Source organism: Apis florea, unplaced genomic scaffold (genome assembly GCF_048593485.1).
Source record: "Apis florea isolate Af1SG1 unplaced genomic scaffold, ASM4859348v1 contig_1645_pilon, whole genome shotgun sequence".
Lineage (NCBI taxonomy): Eukaryota > Metazoa > Arthropoda > Insecta > Hymenoptera > Apidae > Apis > Apis florea.
The window spans coordinates 348,591-369,478 of NW_028256430.1; the positions used below are offsets into that span (position 1 = coordinate 348,591).

The window sequence follows — 20,888 nt, forward strand, 5'->3', positions numbered from 1 at the left end:
AATTGTCTAAACAGTTAATTATATGTTTTAAGAATGTTTTCCAAGATAACAAGTAACGAAAGAATAAATTCGATAAATGAATCTTTAATATTCCGATAGAATGCTTTAAATTTTTTTTTTATTTCTAATTGTTGGATTAAGATTTTTTATTATGTTTGTTTAAATTCTATTATTTTTATTGAATAATGCTTGACACCAAACATCATACATCAAAATATATGTAAATGACAAAAGCATATTTTTAATTTTATTTAAATTTTAATTCCTATCATAATGAGTGTTAAAGTAGCTTTCTATTATCTGTTGATAATGTTGTCAGTGATATGAAAATAGTAATGCTTTAGAATCCTAGAAATGTACCACAAAAATATATTGCATTATTGATCTATTCCTATACATAGTCTGTGGTTGTGAAAAATCCATCTATCGATAAAGTAGTAATGGTTTTATCTTAATGAACACCAAACAAACTTCACAGTTTACGTTAGTTTTTGTTCCTACCGATGTCAAAAAAAAAAAAATCGCGTCTTCTCTGTTCGGCGTAGTCTAATAAAACTTATTATTAAATTAAGAAAAAACTTATATTAAATAATTTTATACGTCAAACAAAGAAAGTTAAAAATAAAAAATCTAATAGTTTCGATTTTGTTCAAAGTGACAAATATTTTATATTTTCGAAGACGTATGGCTATAATCCGAACGTGATATTAACCTTAATTTTGTAATATCTGCTCGGAATTTCAAAAACGAGCAGCATGGCTAAAATAGTTGAATCATTAAAAAGATTAAGTGTTGAACACGGTACACGTAAACATGATGACAATCGAACCGTCAAAAGAAAAAGCGAGTTAATATCATCGATAGAAGAAGCAGTATCTCTTGATCATAATTATATTCTTGCTGTCTGTGGAACACAAAGGCAAATCTTGCTTTTTCTTATGAAGCTATTTATGTCAAATCTATTAAAAAAAAATATAGTATTTTTTAATTTATAATTTTTAAAAAAATTTTTATGTATGTTTTACTTCAAAATATTGAATGGCATCACGCAATTTTCCCTCCATTTTATTTAAAATATATTTTTTTATTATTGTACAATGAATTAAATTTTTTTTGAAATTTAGATTATTTGATATTAAATTTTTTAATTATTGTAACATTATTTGTTTATTTATATTTATTATTTTTATTATTATATTTAATTATTTATAAAATTAAAAATATTATATAAAAATATATTTAAAAAATATTAAATATTATATTTGGATTTGACATGAATTGTTTCAATTTTACATATTTATAAAAAATCTGTTAAAGATATACTATAAATTAATTTTTATGTATAGTGATCCAGAATTTCGAATTGGTACTGCTTTATCTGATCATACATGTGTAATATATTCTGTTGGGGAAAGTTTAAACCAAACTATTACATTAACTCATAATCAAGCACCTATTGTTGGTATTAGGTTTAGTCCTACTTCTAGAAATATTTTATATACAGCAATGAATAATGGGCAAATTACAGCATGTGATTTACGAGCTAAAGGCAAAGTTATTGCAAGGTTTAAAGGTATGTAGAAAGTTCTTTTAAGAAGCAGAAAATGATATAATATAAATATTACATTTTTCATTATATATATAGTTCATATACTACAAACTTTATAAATTTTATGTTATATTTAATATTATATATAAATTTTATATATTTTTTGTATATAAATTTATATTTCTATCTTTATATTTTCTTCTTATTTTCAGATAGTACAGAAGATGGCAAAATGAGACCTCTTTGTAGTTTTGATGTTAGTTGTGATGAAAAACTTGTAGCAGGTGGTACTGAGCATATTGGAGGAGATGCATTTATTTTATTTTGGGATAGTCGACATACTAATTCAAAATTGGATGATAAAAATAATCTTCTTGGTGGATATTGGGAATCTCATATGGAAGATGTAACCTCTTTGGCATTTCATTCTAGTAAGCAGGATGTCTTAGCATCGGGTAGTACAGATGGACTGATTAATGTCTTTGACCTTACACAGCCATCAGAAGATTCTGCATTAACTTATTCCTTAAATACCGAATCATCTGTGGTAAGCTAATATTCTAAATAAATAAAACCTGAAATGTATATAAACAAGATTGAAATTTATATATCTTAAAAAAAAAAAAAAAGGATAGGATAGGCTGGTTAAATGATAATAATCTTTGGTGCACAACACATAATTCATTACAACTTTGGGACTGTGATGGAGCAACTCCATATGCTAAATTTGAGCGTAGTAATTTAACAGTTTCTCAAGTTAGTATACAACAGTATAATTATATTATTATTGATATTTATAGAAAAAATCAATTTCAAATAATTTAAAAATGATTTCTTAATTAAAAAATAAAAAAAAAATATTATATCTGAACACAATCTCTTAACAATCTCAAAATAATTTATACTATTTTTTTCAGAATGATGATCCAGATGATTGTTATATAGTTAGATTTCATGCTTCAAATGCACTTGGACAACCATTTCTCCTTGCAGGTTCCAGTAATGTTAAAGGGTAAACAATATGAATTATTATTGAATATTTACAATATGTTTTAAATAATTTATAAAATAGGATAATATAACATCTTGATGTTATATTATAACATATAATTTATAACGTTTTAATTAAATTTAATTTAATTAGTTTTATTTAATGCAATATTTTTATATATTTTTTTCTTATAAAATTTTAGGGAAAATTTGAGATGTTTAAATATCATAAATGATCGATTAGAAACATGTTATAATATGATAGGAAATAAACAAATAGTACGTGATAGCTGGCTACATGAAAAGGTATAATTCTAATATAAGCAATATAAATTTATTTTAATATAATGAATATTTTAATGTATCATTTGCAGAGTGGTTCTTTAATAACAGTAGGTGAAGGTGGACTTATAAATATTTGGAGACAAACTGAAACTATATCTATCCAACAAAATTCTAGCCATAAATTGATGGCAAAAATTGGTACTGGCAAAGGACGGGATCGTCAACATAGAACTAAGCCATATTAAAATTGATAGGATAAAAATTTGTAAATGCAAAAAAAGTTTTTGTAAGTAAATATAATAAACAGAAGAGAAATATTACGTAACATTAACATAATCGTACATTTCCCTCACGTTTTTCTTTATTACAATAACAGTTGTATGTACATTTATAATAAATAGATATTATTTCCTTATGCGGTTAATGATTTAACAGCGATTCATGTATCAATCGAAAAATGTAGCATATGTATATATAAACGTTAAGGAATGTAAATCACATATCATTATGTATATATCTGTATAGAATTGAAACAGGAAGAAAAATATCGTAAATATTTATTTACTTTCGCTAAGTAACAGATTAACTTTTATGGATCGCCTTCCGGAAAAAATGATTTTATTTCGGAATATAAGAAGTTTAAGATTAAAATATGTTTATAACATGCATTTGTTATAAAATAAATTACACATTTATGAATAAATGATAATCTTAATGAAATAATTAAAATAACATAATAAGTAACAATTGATATTAGCATATAACTGACGTAACGATTTTTAATTTAATTTATAGATTTTAAAAGAATTAATGCTGATTCATGAAGTAAACGCGTCTTAAAACAAATACGCGTTTATTTATTAGATATAATTTTACGTTAACATTTCCAAAGACGATCGCAGTAGCGAGTATCACAATAATAACAATAGATATAGTTTTAGAGTAAAATAGTAGGTACAGAGTAAACGTACAAAAATACTTCCCATGAGCGTCAGAGACATAAAGATTCACTAAAACGTGGAAAACGTTATTAATAATTCTTTATATCCTTTTTTTAAACTTATGCTGTCTAACAGCATCATATGTTAGATGCCAAAAGACGCATGTAGGCCGCCGCACTACTCCTTAGTTGTTATTCCAGTTTGATTCTTCGCGTTACCCTGAAGATGGTGTACGACTTCATTATACAAGGATAATATTTAATAACAATAAATTTTAATTGTATTAAACTACATTTGACATAGTGCAATGTTCTTAATGTATATAAAGAATATACAATTTATATATATATTTTGTAATATCTAACTGTGGAATGATTTTTTGGAATTATGTTCCAATATTAAAACTTTTTATATATGTTTCTTACTTTTTTATAATGAGCATTATGACATTAAAAATGTTTTATTTTGTATTAAGTGTTCTTGAAATGAAGTCGAACACTCATCCATGAAGGTTACTAACAGATTAATACAATATCCTTTACGAGCTGATATATGCTCGATATTTTTTTCTTGTTTTCTTTTTTTTTTTTTTTTTTTTTTGTAATAGACTTATAAGAATTCAATTTTTTTTTTTTTCATAATCTTTAAATCTTACGGAAATACTTTTAAGAACTATTGTCACCACGATTGTGTGTGTATGTGATTGAGACAAAATTGAGACAAATTGATAGTATTATGTTTCCTTACGAAGATAAATTAATTAGTTATATATTTTATTATCGTGCCTCGACGACGCTGTTCTTCTATTCGATCATATTGCACGTTACAGCATCTTTTGAGGCAAATACGTGCAAAATCTAAACATACATCATGTATTAAAACAAAAAATATAATGATCTATATTCTAGAACCACATTCGAGATTTTTATATTTATCTAATATCTTAAACGTGCAGTATGATCAATTTTTAAAGAATACTTTTTCTAAAATAAATTTTATTTTCAAAATATTTAAAAACTTTCTTTACAAAAAAAATCTCGTATAAATAAAATAGTTTAAGCAATTAAAAATTATCGCCGATTTTAATATATATAATGCAATAAATAAAATAGTTTATTATATTACTTAAAAAAAAAGAAAAGAAAAAAATTACAGATTAATGATAATGGCAGTGAATAATCTCGAAGAAAGATGTAAAATGTAAAATGTAGTTTGGATTGCTATTGATTTTGTTAAATTAAAAATGATTTATACATATTTATTAATGGAATGATATAATGATATTCAAAAAATTAATGATTTTAATCTGTGGCTTGGCACACGTAACAGCAATGCATTATTGATAATAATAGATCTTATCCGTCGTTTTAGCACGTATTAAAATACTTTTAAAGTTACAGTATAAGAATAGCTACCGCGGTCACTCAAGCATTCGTACACATACATGCATTCACATTTACAAACACACGCATGTACGTGTCACAAAAAGAAAATGTTACATACGAATTATTCATTTTTTCTACCTCTTTTTCATTCATATATTTTCACACATTTTCGTTTCTAACATACGTACAAGTAATGCCATACATATGTCATGAAAAAGTATATCTATATACACATCCATGTATATGCAATTCTAATAATGTATTTTTTCTATCTTGTATTCAGCAAATTGCAACAGATTTGCTTAAAAGATTCGTCTAAAATCATGTCTCTAAAACTGTCAGTCGGCTTAATAACATAACGAATAAGGATTCAACAAGATCGGCTGATCTATCTCACTAAGCCGGCCATTTTAACATTTTTTTTCCCGCAAATATTTCTGAGCACTAATTGTTATTTCTTTATTTGTCCATATATTTTTATTCTCTTTTTATAATAGGTTTTGTGAGAATTTGCATAAAAATTATATTATTGCCCTCAGTAGCAGTTGAAAAGTAACACTATTCTTTATTTTATTTTATATTGAGAATAATATGTATATTTTTTTTTTATTGATAGTCGCACTATTATTATGGACACCTTAAATGCATCACTTATGTACTATGTTGTATTTCGATATACAACATAGATAAAATTGTCAAGAGAAGAAAAAGAAAATAAAAGAAAAAAAATATCAGTAAGTAAAAAGAAAATATTAGAAAGAGAATAAAAAAAAATATGAAGATAGTATAAACAAGAAAAATTGAAATTGATAATAATTATGAAGAAAATGAAAATAATTCAAAGTTCTTACCGAGAAAATGTTGAAAGTCAAAATGACTTTACACGACTTCTAGGTTGAGCATCTTTTGATTGATTTCGGGAGGGAGTTAATGTGGAAGTTGGAGTAGCCTCGCCAGTTGTAGGACGAGAAGATCGAGAATGTTTCCGACCAAAACGAAAGAAACGTCAGAAAAAAATTACTTCTTCCTCCAAAGGTTGTTGCTGTTCTGTTCGTTGATGCTGTTGTTGATGTGGATATTCTGGAGGCGATCGTGTAATTCGAAGTGAACGATTCGAGGAATGACTCGTACCAGCATGATTATTTCCTAATTCTGGTGAAGAATATGTAGATCCAGTAACAATTGCCGGGCTGCTTCCCGTTCGCGAATGTCGATCAGGACTATTATTACTCGTACTTCCACTTCTAATTTTTTTATTAAATAAAAAATACATTATTAGAATATATATATATGCATGTATGTATGTATTATTTTAATATTAATTTTTTAATTTAATTTTATATGTTATACTTTAAATAATTATATAATTTATAAATAATATTTATACATACCTATTATTGTTGCTCCCACTAGCAAGTTTTAAAGGCAACTGTTGTTTGACTGGAAGATTACTTTGCACTTTTTGCTGATTAGTAGCACTAATTAAATTTAATGGTATTCTTTTAGCATCTGGTTGTGATTTTCGTGTTTGTACAGTATCATTTCCTTGCGTCAAATGAGATAAATGAATAGTCGTAGAAGTAGGTGCAGAACCTGTAACTAATGTCACTCCTTGTCGTTCTAATGCTTCGAGTCGTCGATATAATTGATCTCGTTGCTGTGTAACATCTCTTTGCTCTGCTGCTAGTTGTTCTCGTTGCCTTGCCAATTCAGTCCGTTCTTCTTCTAATTGTTTTTGTTCTTGTTGAGATGCGGCACGAAATGCTGCTTTTTCTCGACTTAACTGATCTTGTAAATTACGTAATTCTTCTAATTGTCGATTTGGATTAGGTCTATTATTTGATTTACCCATACTTCCTTCTTTATATGCAGCTAATTGAGCCTGTAAACTATCAACTGTTGTCATTTGATTACTAATTATACAGACCAACCTATAAACATGATGAGATAAACGAATTGCTGCCCATTGTTGATCTTTATTTACTTCTGGATCTTGACTTTCTTTTTCATCCAGATTTTCTTTCATAAATTCACTAACTTTTGGAAGAGAAATTACGGAATGAATTGCAGATTCTCGTAACGGATATTTTTCCTAAGAAAAACATATAATTATTTTAACTTATTATTTTAATTGTTAAAATACTAATATATTATATATTTACTTTGTTATGATCAAAACCCGCAAATGTTTCAGCTCTTCGAGGAACACAAAGAGCAGATGGAACATAGGCTTCACTATGTCGTTCTCCTGCAGAACTCAAACTTCTTGAAAGAGTAGCACCACCAGCACTAAAAGATAATGAGCTAGCAAGTTTTGTTGCTTCTTGAATAGCTGCAACAACCTATAAAAAAATGATTTTTCAGTTTTAATTTTATTTATTCAAGATATTTCATAATTTATTATTATTTATATAATTTTTATAATATAATTTCTGAATAATAAAATATATTCATAAAAATTCATATTACTTATATTACTTAAAATTTAATTCTTTTAAAAAAATATAATAATATAACCTCTTGTCGTAACTGTGTAGTATCCGTTCCTTCATTATGAACTAATCTAGTATAATCTAGAATTTCTTTATCAACTTTTTCTATTCTTTCGTTATCACTATTTTCATTTGCACTCCAAATATTTGCAGCATGTAAAAGTTGCATTTGTAAATTGATTTTTTCTTCAAGTAATAATGCTTGTTCTGCATCTTTTTTACGCAGTTCACCTAATTATAACAATAAATAAATAATAATAAACTGTTCTTAATATATTCAATCTAATAATATTTATATAAAATATTAATATATTCAGGGAACATCTACAAAGAGTTAATTCTAAAAACCAAAACAAATATAAAAGTTATACAAAAATGTTAGTTAAGATCTATAAATATATAAAACAGAGAAATTCAATTACTATTATTTTATTTTGTAGCTTCCTTATTTTTCCAATATATTTAAATTGCTTATATACTTAATAAATAAGTCTCAACCAATATTTCTGTATCCATTTTGTATTTATATTATATATATACGTTAATATGCATACATATATACATATATTATTAAATATCACACATACCAATTATTTTAAGAACATGTGACTCTTTAATTTTAATTAAACGTTGCCTTTCTTCAACAGAAAGAAACGATATAGAAGAGGAACGTGTATCTCTTATTTCATTATTATTATTGTTTTCAGTTAATGTATCAATTTCATTTTCAAATTCTTGTGGGCAGGCTTCAACTGCTGATCTAATCGCTTGTATCCATAATTGTTTATCTTTAGGTTTTTGAATTTTTAATTCAAACATTTCAGGTTCAGCTGGATTGCTACTTATTAAATAAATACCTCTAGATTCTTGACCAGCCTTTTCACGAACCAGTAATTTTTGAAGTGATACTATACCAGCCTTATTGTCAGGCACAAAAAATGCATATTTCTGATCTCTTTCAGCCAAAAAAAATAATATATCAGAAAGAACAACTACTACAATGGCAGTCATTTTTCCACGACCTTGCATTAAATATGCAGTACCTTCAAATTTTAAAATTCTATTAAATGCCATAATATCTGATTTTTTGAATTTGGTACCACGATAAGTTGCAAAAGACTTTGCATCAATTCTAAATAATAATAAAAAGAAATATGTTATTTATAGAATTTATAAAATTAAAGAAAGCAAAAAGAATAAAAATACTTTATAAAATATTATTTTCTTACTTATTATAAATTTCTAATTTTCTATCTTCTCTTTCTTTATCAGCAACACATGCATCCACATCGGCTAAAATTTCTTTAACAAGACTCAAAGCTTTGCGTAAATCTTCACCTTCTTCTTGTGCAATACCCGTTTTTATGAGTGGCTCAACTAACAATGGATATTTTGTTAAACGTTGAGTTACAAATAGGATACACTCAGGAATTCCTTTCTTCTTTAATAAAGGATGTGACTATACACAAACATTAATTACATATTCCTTTATGTTATTGCATCAATTAAATATATAAAATTAATAATATATCTTATTATTACCTGACATTGACGCACGAATCGTGCAAATCGAGGGTCATGACGTAAATAATATTTGTAAGCTTCAACAGCATCTCTGTGACGGCTACAGAATTCTCCATAGGCACTCTTCATACGTTGTGCATTTTCTCCAGAAAATTGATCTACTAATATATCAGCGATTGTAGGAACAACAGGATTTGTATTTTGTCGCTTACGTAATTTTTGTAAAAATCGTAAATGAATATCAATGAGATCACGTAGTCTCGGGAACATGCGTTCTAAATCTGGTTGACCTAAACGAAAGTGGCGTCGAAGACCTTCCGCAAAGATTCTTTCCATAGCGAGAAGTACTAAACAATGATGCTTTTCCGTAAGTACAAACTCATAAATGTGTTCTTGTCTTTTTACTTTTCTTTCACAATTATCAACTAGTCGCAATGCGATGTTATGTCCAATGGCGGTACTCCAGGAATCAGGTTCTTCTTTAGCTAAACCTAATTCAGGATCCAAACCTTCCAAATCACCCACAGTAAATTGATAAGCATCATCTCCAAGATCAAATCCTTCTAATCCACTAAAATATTAAATAAAAAATTTATAATTATTTTTTAAGTTTATTATTAATTCAAAACTATTAAATTAATTATTTTCTAAAAAAAAGTTAATCAAAAGTTATATGATGAAAAAAATTTAATTGAAAAAAATTGAAAAAAAAATTAAAATTTAATCAAAATCAAAAGTTTACAAACCTAGATATATCACGATGTTGTCCATCTCCATCTTTTTCCTCATTTATTGTTTGACTGAAAGAAAAATATAATATTTCATATTTTCAAAATATTTTTTTCATAATAAGAAAAAAATTGTTTATTATATATCATAATTAAAATTAATTAAAATAGCTTATATTATTTTTTTATTTTTAATATAATTTTTAACAATGTTAAAATATATTACTTATTTACAAATATGATAAATTATACTTTTATGACTTTCATATTATCTTTTACATAATGTACACTTATTTTTTCTTATTATTTTTATAAATATGTTTCAATACTTTTCTATACAAATCATCTATCTTCTACATAAATAAAATTTAAATGATATTTAAAATATGTAAGACAAATAATAATTGATAAAAATTCAATTTTTAATAACTGACTTATTGCAGTGATTATTTTTAAGATACTATATATAAAAAATATAATAAAATATAATAAATATAATAAAATTGATAATTAACAAGTATAACTAAAATACTTGGTTATTAACTATGATTAACGATTAAATTTTTATTCAACCGATATATAATCGCAATTAATTATTATATATTTAATCATTAATTAAATTAAATTAGTTATTTATTATCATTATTATATTATATATTATACATTATATATTACCATATTAATAATTATATTTTATTTCACAGTAGTTTTAAACTAGTAGTATAGTTTAAAGTAGTTTTAAACTATAAGTTAGAAAAAAAAGTGAAATATATAATTATAGGAATTTCTAAAAGATGAATACTTAATGAACATATTTAAGTTGGATATGAGATATTTATATTTATACATTAAAGTTTTTTTTAATATTTATATTTTAATTATTTAATAAAATATACGAAAAAATAAAGTATGTAATTATGTTAAATTGCAATATTAAAATAAAATCTTTTCCAACCTGATCCAAAATATTTATTAATATATTTCCAAAAAATTTTTATATGAATGAAAAATATTAAATATATATTTTGAGATAGATTTATAGCATGAGAGAGATTATAAATAAAATTATAAATTTATAACATGGAGAAAAAATTGAAATAAAATTAATAAAGAAATTTATATTGGAAACATAATACTAGATATTCATTCCTGATAATGTTTGATAAATGAATTATTTAATCATTTAATAATTTGAGATATTATTATGATCGAATGGAGTTACAATAAGATGTATGTATAAAATATATTATTGAATAATTGTAAAAAATTGAAGCAAGCATGTCAGAAGCATAGGCAGGGGTAAGGTGATGTTTCCGTCAATATAACACAAAGAGGCAATTCAATTGCCTTTTAAACAATGTGTGCGAGAAAAGAATCGAGGAACGATAGACACGGGTCATCCTACTACTGTGTAGGATTAATACACGAACAGAAACGTACGAACGCTTCGACAAAATAGGAGATACACATCAGACATCTGAAACTTACTTGACTCCAAGTTTAGTAGCAACTCGCCGCCAAGGGCTGTAGCTTGTCACAGTTTTCTTGCTGTTAATTTCCCTTTAATCGGCGAGCAATCGATCGGTTTGTCGTTGCACGAGAGGGAATGCACGGGGGAAGGAAAAAGCACACACTGCATTAGGGCAACCTCATTTTGCCTTTTGTTTCCCTTCTTTCTTCAGTTTTCTTATTCTATTATGTTTTTTAGTTTTATACATTACTTGATATTTGAATACATAATTTTTGATACGAAAACATTATCTTTTCAAAAACATTTTACCGCAATATAAAACATATAAATATGCAGCGTTAAAAAATCATGGATTTTTTTATTGTGTGATTTGATAAAATTATTTTTAAGTTACTAATAATAACTATTATTTTTCATACTATACAGTTTATATTAAATTTATAAAAATAATATTTAAATAATTAAAAAAATTTGAGTATAGAATTTTATATGTTAAATGTTTATTAGTTCATGTTAGAGACGCGAGGATAAACACGCTAAAGCTTATCATACTATTGGCTAATAAACTGCAAAATTAATTAGAAATAATAAGCTTATGAACCAGCCAAAGCTTCTGAATAATAAGCAGATACAATCTCTTCTAGCTATATATTTTATAAAATATAGAAATTCAATAAGATTTCTTAATGTAAAATATGAAATGTAATAGATTATTTGAATTTTTAAATATATGTAAGTATATTTGCAATTTTTCAAAATATGTAAGTATATTTTTAGTAAATTTTTCTTAATAGCTGATCACATTGAATTAATAATAAATATATGATTAATTAAATTTAGTTAATTTTATCAGATGATATATTTTTTATAAAAATTTAATGGACAAAAAAGTAAAGTTTCTTAGAGAATGCAAATATATATATTTTCAAACTTATATCTGTTGCAAATAATAAACTCCGAGTTTAGGCCTAGCCATGCCAATTGCGTGCGAATCTTGAATCACAGATACGCAGATCCAATGCAAAAAATTTATAATTTCGATAATAAAAATTATTTACCTTCCACTTCCAGACGATAATGGTAATGGCAATGATGCAGTAGATCCTCTTTTAACATTATAGCTACTCGAAGTTGTGGATATACTTGATGTAGTTTTAATGGCAGCTTTGCTAGAATGATTTTTTGATTTAATACATTCTAGCACTAGTTGATCTTTACATCCTTGACTTTGATGTACAGATACTCCACAATCTGATAAAATAACAATATCAATGAATTAATAAAAAATACAAATATAATAATATATAATTAATATATAATTAATTACGGTCACAATGTAGAAGTATAGGTTTATTTGTTGAGTGTTTCATACAAACATCACATAGTAAACTTCCCTGAGGTCCTGCCATTATTGTCGTCCATAAATGTTGCTGACTAGTTTTCTTACCACTTTTATCCTGTAATTTTATAATAACATTTAAAGTTATGTTTTATTTATTTATTTAAACTTTTTATAATATTGTTACCTTTTTTTTACGGAAAAAAATAGATCCTCGTTTTCTTCTACTTTTTTCTGAATGATGATCATCATATACAACTGCACTAAAAATTAATTTAAAAAAATTGTATTATAATTAATGTATAAATATAATTAATCAAAAGAATTTAAAATATGAAACAATGTGAAAATATTCAACAATAAATATTTACAAGCGGTACTACATGATATATTTACACTAAGTGATTAAAATAAAAATATTATAAATTATGACTAAATATATAATACATCATTGAGCATTTTGTGAAGAAACAATATAGAAAAATGAATATATAGAAAAATCTAAATAATATTACAATTTTATTATGTGTATATAATTTAAAAAAAAAATAATTATTGATAAAACCAATACAAACCAGTTAATTTTTCCTTTTTTTTCCTTTCTTCTTAGAATATATCATGTATGAAAAACTCTAAAGACATATAATACTTACTCAGTCAGTAGCTCATCAAGGGATATCTGAGCATTTGGAGTGCCTTCTCTATCTTCATGAAATTCATGGCTGTTTGGTGTGTGAAGATCTTCAGTTTCAGTCTCACTTCCACTACCCTTTTCATTTCTTTCACGTCGGCTGTACCATGCAGGATGGTAGGAAATTGTCAAGTACAAACACAAAGTATGCGACTATTGTGTAAAAGATGCAAATCAGAAATTCTCGTGTGGTTTTCCACCGAGAGTGCCACATAAGTGCCACAAATGCAAAATTAATTAAGATAAACAAAAGAATATTTGTATGAATTCAAAGTAAAATTCGAAATTTTTTTTTAATAATTTTAGGAATTAAATATCATGAAGATGAAATAATATCTTGATTTTAATTAAAGTGCGATTTAATTTTAAAGAAATTAAAAATTAAATATAATAATAAATAGTGCAATCATGCTAAAATACTTTCATCTACAAATTAATGCAAGCATTCTTAAATATAGGATTATTAAATTAATATAGTATTCTTCAAAATATTTTATGAACATATTAATAAATCGTGCATTAAGTTTTTTTATTATTAATTTAAAACGTGTTTAAGACGTAAAAAATATATATAATCACATTGAAATAGACCTAAAATCAAATGCATTTTTTATTTCATATTTCAATGCTTTAGAGTTATCACTGCTTTAATAACATTTTCAACATTACGAATTTGGTATAGAATAAAATTGCATTACTGATTATTAAAATTCTAATTAAATTTCAATATAAGATATATTAGATATTATTATTCTATTCTATAGTAGAAATATAGTATAAAATAGAATATTTTATAATCATAAATAAAGTTTATATACATATCATTTTTATATATTATAATATTAATTGAAAAAATATTTATTAATTATTATAGAATCATATATTAATAAAAAATCCACATATTAATCATATAAATAAAAAAAATAATAAAAAATGAAATATTTTAATAATTTATAGATCGATCATTCTAACTTATTGAAATATCTTAATTAAACGTCTTAATTCATTAAACGAAATTATTTATAGTATATTTATTTGAATATATTTATTTTAAAATATTATAAAATATTTATAGAATTTATGAATTTACGAATTATACGATTACTAAATAATTTTCATATATTTATATATTTATAAAATACTTTTGGATTAATTCTAGAAGTTAAAACAAACACAAAAATTGATATATAAAAATATCTATTAAAGCTTATTTATTAAATTATAAGCAATTTAAGTTTACATTAGATGCGAAACGAAAATAAAAACCGCTCTATTTCTACATCACTTTTGCACTTTGTTTTCATTTGCTTAAATTTTTAAATTTAAATCGCTTAAACTTAATTTAATAAATAATTGATATTTTTCTATATAAACTTTCACATTTTTAGTATCTAAAATTGAGCCTTCAAAAATATTTCACAAATGCATAAACAGCTTGGGCCAATATAAATTGGGCCATTTTTATTTAGTAACTCAAAATCAACAAGTTAAAATTTTCAAAGTAGCATAACAAACTATAACAAATTATAAAGATATTCTAAAAGATATTTGATACAAAATCCCATAAGATAATAGGTCTATTTTGCATTTTAATTTTTAATATCTTATATTTGATATATATATAATGTATAGAAAATTGAATTGTTCTGTATATTATTTAATGTGATGTAACAAAAAGATTACAAGCTAGATCATAAAAATCAAAGTATTATTTATAGGTATAAAGAATTTATGAAATTAATTTAAAAAATTAAAATTATTAATAAAAATAAAATAATAACATTTCAAAATTCATAATTTATACTTAAATTTATATTTATTTACTTATATTTATATTTATTTCATTGTTTATCAAATATATTGTAAAATGCAGTATAATTTTTTTAAAATTTATACCATTATTGATCTAGCTGTGCAATCTAAAAATATTTTTAATTTACTTACGTTTTAAGTGATGGTGTTGTCCTAGTTACAGTCTCTGCTAAATGAGCATTAACTTGGGGTGTGACAATTGAAGGTGTTGAAATAGATTTCTGAAGAGGTAAACGAGAGCCTGTGAGACCAGGCATTAAACCACTACTGTCTGCTAATCTTTGACTACCTTTGAATCGTTTTGTAACTATCTTCTGATATTCACTCTGTTAAAAAAATTTTCAACCTCTTCATTACAAATCAAATATTTAAAAAACTTGTAAGCATTCTCTAAATTACCTGTACCAAATCAGCTTCATTGAGAGAATGAGTACTTGCTTGTGATCTGCATGTTCGATTGCCAACTCCTACAGGTCTGGTACAAGACTTTCCATGTAATTCTATTTCCATTTCACTGTCTAGACTACTTAAACTAATACTGCGTTGTCGCTGAAATTATAATAGAAAAATATTGAGTATTGTAATGAAATAAATAGATAAAAACTTTAACAAAACAAAATGAAAAAAAGCAATAAAGCAATCATGCTACAAATAAGATGAAAGTATCTTTTAAAATATGTATAACATAATAACCATATTTTGTGCTTGTAGATGATTTTGTCCAGAATATCTGCGACGTCCACATCGAGTGTCTTCTAGATCAGTCCAGCTGCGTCTCCTATCTATACCTTGTGCATTCTGTGAACGAGGACCTACTGATGGAAAATGTGTAGGAGAGCTATTGGTGGAACAATTAACAAGGAGATCAGGATCAGATCCTGTATCATTATTGCTCGAGCGTGGTGCAATTTCAGATGAAATTAAAGGACAAAGAGAAGGACATGATGAAGTTAATCGTTGAGGTACATCATTGTGGGATGTGCGATGATTATATCCCCAGTTGCTCAGCGTTAAATCTCTCATACGTTGAATACAATCATGGATTTCATGCAGATGTTGCAAGTTGTCCTCTGCAAGGAAGTGAATAAATTGTTAGCCACAGAAGCACATAAAATTTTGTCAAGCGATATTGAATTCAATGAAATATAATGAATAGTGTTATACAAATTAAGAATTATGATAGCCTTTACATTTATTATAAAGTATAAAAAAACTTGCAAACATCTTTGTCATTTCGTCTAAGCATTTTTTCTCTTCTCTTTCTTTTTTTCTTTATTTTTACATCAAAATTAACTCTAACCGAACAAATAACATAACAAAAGAAACAAATCAGAAAGAAACAAATCAAGAGCATTATCAAAAATTAAAATAGTAATGAATATCATAATTATTGAATACATCATTGCTTTCCTAGGATAATTACACAATTACAATATCGGTATCATAAATATAATTCATTATATCAATCATTAAAATATTTCATGATATACATTTATGCAATGTTTCCGATATAAGATCAGTTTAAGAATAGCAAAATATAGGATTACTTTAGTATGGTATTACTTGTATAAATTATTCCATAAATTTATTTTTTTTTTACATATTCGTCTGCATTTTAAAAATTAATTAAATGCTGAATTACAATATCATTAATCAAAATAATATTATAATAATTTTCTTACATTCATCTTTAAAAAAGATTTATTTATACCAAAAACAGCACTTTGTAATTATTCTTTTTTAATAAATGTATCTTCTGGCTTTTATATTTCGATGATTACGATATAAGCTTAATAATTACTAACAAATCCATAATTCAAATAATGAAAAAAATTTACCTAAAACAGGGTAATTCTTAGCAAGACCAGGTGAATGCGGCGTGACACTGATAATTGGCACCAAAGGATTAGTTTGGATTTGATTATTAGTGCCAAGTGTAAGCAATGAATGCTGCTGTTGCTGTTCATCAGTTCCTTCAGACATTGTAATAGCCGTTTTTTCCGTATTATCTTTGGTGTAGCCGGTTTCAGTAATTATATTTCCATGTAAATTTAAACTGCCAAGATCTCCATTAATAATAGGTATACGATCGCAATCAGAATGCGATGATCCCAAATAATCAGTTATTACATCTTCTTCGCTATCTTCCCCACTATTTGGACACTCATCTATAAATATATTAAAAATAAATTTATCAATTATGAGTATATATTAAAGATATAACAAAGTTTTTATTATATAAATTCAATAATTAATTTAAATAATAAAAATACAAATATTACAACATAAATTACTCAAAAATTATAAAAAAAGATAATAAAAAAAATACTGTTTTGCGAAAAAGATGATACTGTGCAAGGAATGTTGCATTTCGTGAACTGCATCAAGATATAGGAAAACCAATATTCAAATGTCCTCGCGCATATCGACTCGCGAAGGGAACAAATAGGACCTGCTCGTGACAATTGCAGCAGCATCTCATCTTCATGTTAGTAATATATAAAGGCATATTGTATGAAAATCAGGTCAAATATTTCTATAATGCTATCTGTATTTATATCTTTATAAATATGCAAATATTAATATGAAAAAGGATATTTTGTCAATTAAAAAAAAAAAAAAATTAAGCTAAGTTCATCGAAATTAATAATTAAGTTTTGCTATATTAAAATTGATTACAAATAATCCAAAATCAGTTATCAAATATCACAATTCAGAAATAAGAATATCTTATTAAATCAATTTAATATTACTGATGATACATAAAATTAAAATTCTTTATTTAATCCTACTATTTCAATTGATAATAAAACATATTTCATCATAATATTTGATCAAATATTTATATTATATATTACATATGATATTAAAAAAAAATGAATTATAAATGTTGATCATATGAATTGCACGGATATTAATGACACTTTTGGTGAAAATATTCAATCAATTAACATATTGTATTTTACCTACACGTTGACTTGATAAATCGTTTATTGTCATCCCAGTATTGAAAATAAATAAAAATGGTCAAATCATACCATATACTTTTCCGGGAAACGGGATAGACACTGTTGCTTTTCCCCGTAACTTCCAAGCGCGAATTGATCCGTTGGTCCGCGCGTGCTACCCCGCCTCTATACACCCCCGATTCTTAATCGACCACCAAGCTTTAATTTAATACCTTTATTACTCTTTTCAATAACTTCATTTTTTGCTTCCGTCTTTATAATTCATCTTTTATATAATTAAATATTATTTCGGAAAACTACTCTATTTCAATCGAAATATTTATAAATTCAAATCATATATCTATGGAATTTTATTTTTAATCATAAGAATCATTATTCTTTATATTGATTAACAAAAATTAATTATTTTATCATATTTTTAAAATTTTAAAAAAATATATTTATATATCATGCATTTATGTATACATTAAACAATTTGAGATTAAAATTTATTTCAATTTGTTTATTTGAATCTTTAAATCTTTGTTTTAAAGAAGAAAGAAAAAGAATAATCATAAATAAATTTTAAAATAATTTATTCCAAATATTTTTTTAAGATAATATATTTTTCCAAATATATTTTATAAAAAATTATAAGAATGAAAATATTATTATATTCATTTACTTTATAAAGATATAAATATACTTTTACATATATCTAATATTTTTTAGTAATTCATTCTTTTTTTTAATATTTAAAAACATTAAATATATAATTTTTAAAAATCAATATGTCCTTTATATTACTTTTATGTTTATGAATTATACAATCTAACCATATGAAAATTAAAGATATGTTTTCAATATAAATCTTATAATTATAATAAATGGCAATCTTTCTTGAATATGATTATATTATTAAGAAGTTTACTAATTAATTTATTATTTATAATTTACTAACTAAATTAATTCTTTATAAAAAAAATTATTATTCAATACAGATAATATATATTTTCTTTTAATTTCTACTAAAAAATAAAAAAATTAAATGATAATAAAAATCATATTAGAAACAATATATTTAAAATATTAAAAAATAATTAAATTACAAATTTATTAAAAATATAAAAATATAAAAATAAACACAATATAAATTAATTAAAATTATAAAAATGAATATGATATAAATTTACTAAAAATATAAAAAAATAATATATAATATGCATTACTAATCAAATCTATTATTAAACTTCATATAAAATTATCATTTCAAAGATACCAAAAATTTTATATATATATAAAATTATATAAAAATTATATAAAAAATATATAAAAATATATATATATATATAAAATATACTAAAGCTATCATTATATTTTAATATTTTTTAAATAAATTTAAAAAATAAATTTATCTATTATTATTAAATAAGCTTTTCAATATAATGCTAAATGTAGATATATTTAGATTATGTAATTTAAAAAATTTATATAATACGTTTTATTTATAAATTTTATATTAAAAAGCTTTTATTAAATAAAATATAGACAGGATATTAATTCTAAAAAATATTAAATATTTCCTTTTTTAATATTTTATTGCATACAATAAATAAATATATTGACAAATAGAAAAAAATTATTCATATTTTTGTTTTAATAGCAACTTACCAAAAGAAAACGGAGCCAGTATTTCCTGTCGTTTCTCCATCTTTTTTATTTCCAATAATTAAATGATTTAATTTTTCAGAGAACAGAAACTGAAATATATAAATATTATTAAATAAAAAATTGTTTGTTCCAAAAATCTTTATATAAAATATTATATAAATTTTACAATTGTAATGTATATGATATTTAATGAAAAATATAACACAATTATTATATTTTAAATTCATTGTAAGATAGAAAATATCAATTATATTATTATATTATATTATATTAGGTATTTTACACTTTGATAAAGATATATACACTTTGTTGCCAAAGGAAGCCGTATTGACAGGTGAACGCTCGACTTAATTATTTTGCTATCTATATATATATATATATATATATATATATAGCAAAATAATATATATATATATATATATTATATTACTTAAATAGTAAAAAAAAAAAAAAAATACACACCTGAAATATAATAATCTTTATAAATCCATTAATATTACATGCGATTTATTATATTTAACTCTTTCATAGGCAAATGAAATGCAATTTCAACCAATCTGTATCATACAGTCAAGGCACGTCAACCATTTTGTACTAGCTGAACTATATAAGTAGCAAGAAATCGTAGAGATGCGGTAACGCATGTGATGGGAACAACAGTATAGAATTAAGCGCGTATTTAAAATTTATACGATAAAAATTTATCTATTCATTGAAAAATATTTCAAGAACAAAAAGAATATTGATAAAGAGTATCAAAGTAAAACTTTTAAAAATATATTGTATTTATTTTATTAAATTATTAAATATTTAATATTGTTATTATATATTCAATATAAGTAAAGATATATTAATATGTTTTAAATATATATTTTGAATTAAATTATATATTATATTATATTTAGTTATATAAATTTAAAAAACCAAAAGAAAATAACACTATTTTTTAAAATAAAAAAATTAATATTTTATCAAAAAATATTCAATTATTTCAATATTATTGAAATAACAATACTTTTTTTCTATATTATATATTTATATATAATTTTTAATTATAAATAT

The 20,888-nt window shown here is 23.9% G+C and overlaps 2 protein-coding genes across 7 annotated transcripts; one reads left to right on the forward strand and one right to left on the reverse strand.

Annotated features, from left to right (window-relative positions):
* The first annotated feature begins 319 nt into the window (after positions 1–319).
* LOC100867625 (WD repeat-containing protein 89) lies at positions 320–7,613 on the forward strand. 2 transcript variants are annotated; one of them, XM_086907721.1, is made up of 8 exons: positions 437–919; positions 1,347–1,573; positions 1,762–2,096; positions 2,180–2,305; positions 2,467–2,561; positions 2,743–2,845; positions 2,914–3,110; positions 7,345–7,613. In XM_086907721.1, the coding sequence occupies exons 1-7, from the start codon at positions 756–758 to the stop codon at positions 3,067–3,069; spliced, it is 1,206 nt and encodes a 401-aa protein (XP_086763847.1). In that variant the 5' UTR covers positions 437–755; the 3' UTR covers positions 3,070–3,110; positions 7,345–7,613. The 2 variants fall into 2 exon arrangements, with proteins under 2 accessions (XP_012347646.2, XP_086763847.1); XM_012492192.3 differs by lacking the exon at positions 7,345–7,613 and having other exon boundaries at positions 320–919; positions 2,914–3,239.
* On the reverse strand, positions 3,708–20,442 carry cyst (rho guanine nucleotide exchange factor 18 cysts). 5 transcript variants are annotated; one of them, XM_031919237.2, is made up of 18 exons: positions 20,289–20,442; positions 19,827–19,915; positions 17,046–17,375; positions 15,901–16,277; positions 15,607–15,756; positions 15,340–15,533; positions 13,358–13,495; positions 12,892–12,967; positions 12,693–12,822; positions 12,424–12,616; positions 9,913–9,966; positions 9,185–9,737; positions 8,872–9,101; positions 8,230–8,774; positions 7,668–7,873; positions 7,313–7,492; positions 6,542–7,242; positions 3,708–6,394 (listed from the first exon to the last, which is right to left on the reverse strand). In XM_031919237.2, exons 2-18 carry the CDS (start codon positions 19,864–19,866, stop codon positions 6,157–6,159), a joined length of 4,335 nt encoding a protein of 1,444 aa, XP_031775097.1. In that variant the 5' UTR covers positions 19,867–19,915; positions 20,289–20,442; the 3' UTR covers positions 3,708–6,156. The 5 variants fall into 5 exon arrangements, with proteins under 5 accessions (XP_031775097.1, XP_086763829.1, XP_086763816.1 ...); XM_086907703.1 differs by lacking the exon at positions 13,358–13,495 and having other exon boundaries at positions 20,289–20,429; XM_086907690.1 differs by lacking the exons at positions 19,827–19,915; positions 20,289–20,442 and adding an exon at positions 18,174–18,302.
* Positions 20,443–20,888: the final 446 nt, after the last annotated feature.

Excerpts from the sequence above, each read along its gene's own strand:
- LOC100867625 (XM_012492192.3), top strand. The coding sequence starts at position 756 with ATGGCTAAAATAGTTGAATCATTAAAAAGATTAAGTGTTGAACACGGT. Across the intron at positions 2,097-2,179 it reads TAAATACCGAATCATCTGTG|GATAGGATAGGCTGGTTAAA; the intron begins GTAAGCTAATAT and ends AAAAAAAAAAAG. Across the intron at positions 2,562-2,742 it reads GGTTCCAGTAATGTTAAAGG|GGAAAATTTGAGATGTTTAA; the intron begins GTAAACAATATG and ends ATAAAATTTTAG.
- cyst (XM_031919237.2), bottom strand. The coding sequence starts at position 19,866 with ATGGAGAAACGACAGGAAATACTGGCTCCGTTTTCTTTTG. Across the intron at positions 12,617-12,692 it reads TATACTTCTACATTGTGACC|ATTGTGGAGTATCTGTACAT; the intron begins GTAATTAATTAT and ends TTATTTTATCAG. Across the intron at positions 8,775-8,871 it reads AAATTAGAAATTTATAATAA|AATTGATGCAAAGTCTTTTG; the intron begins GTAAGAAAATAA and ends ATTATTATTTAG.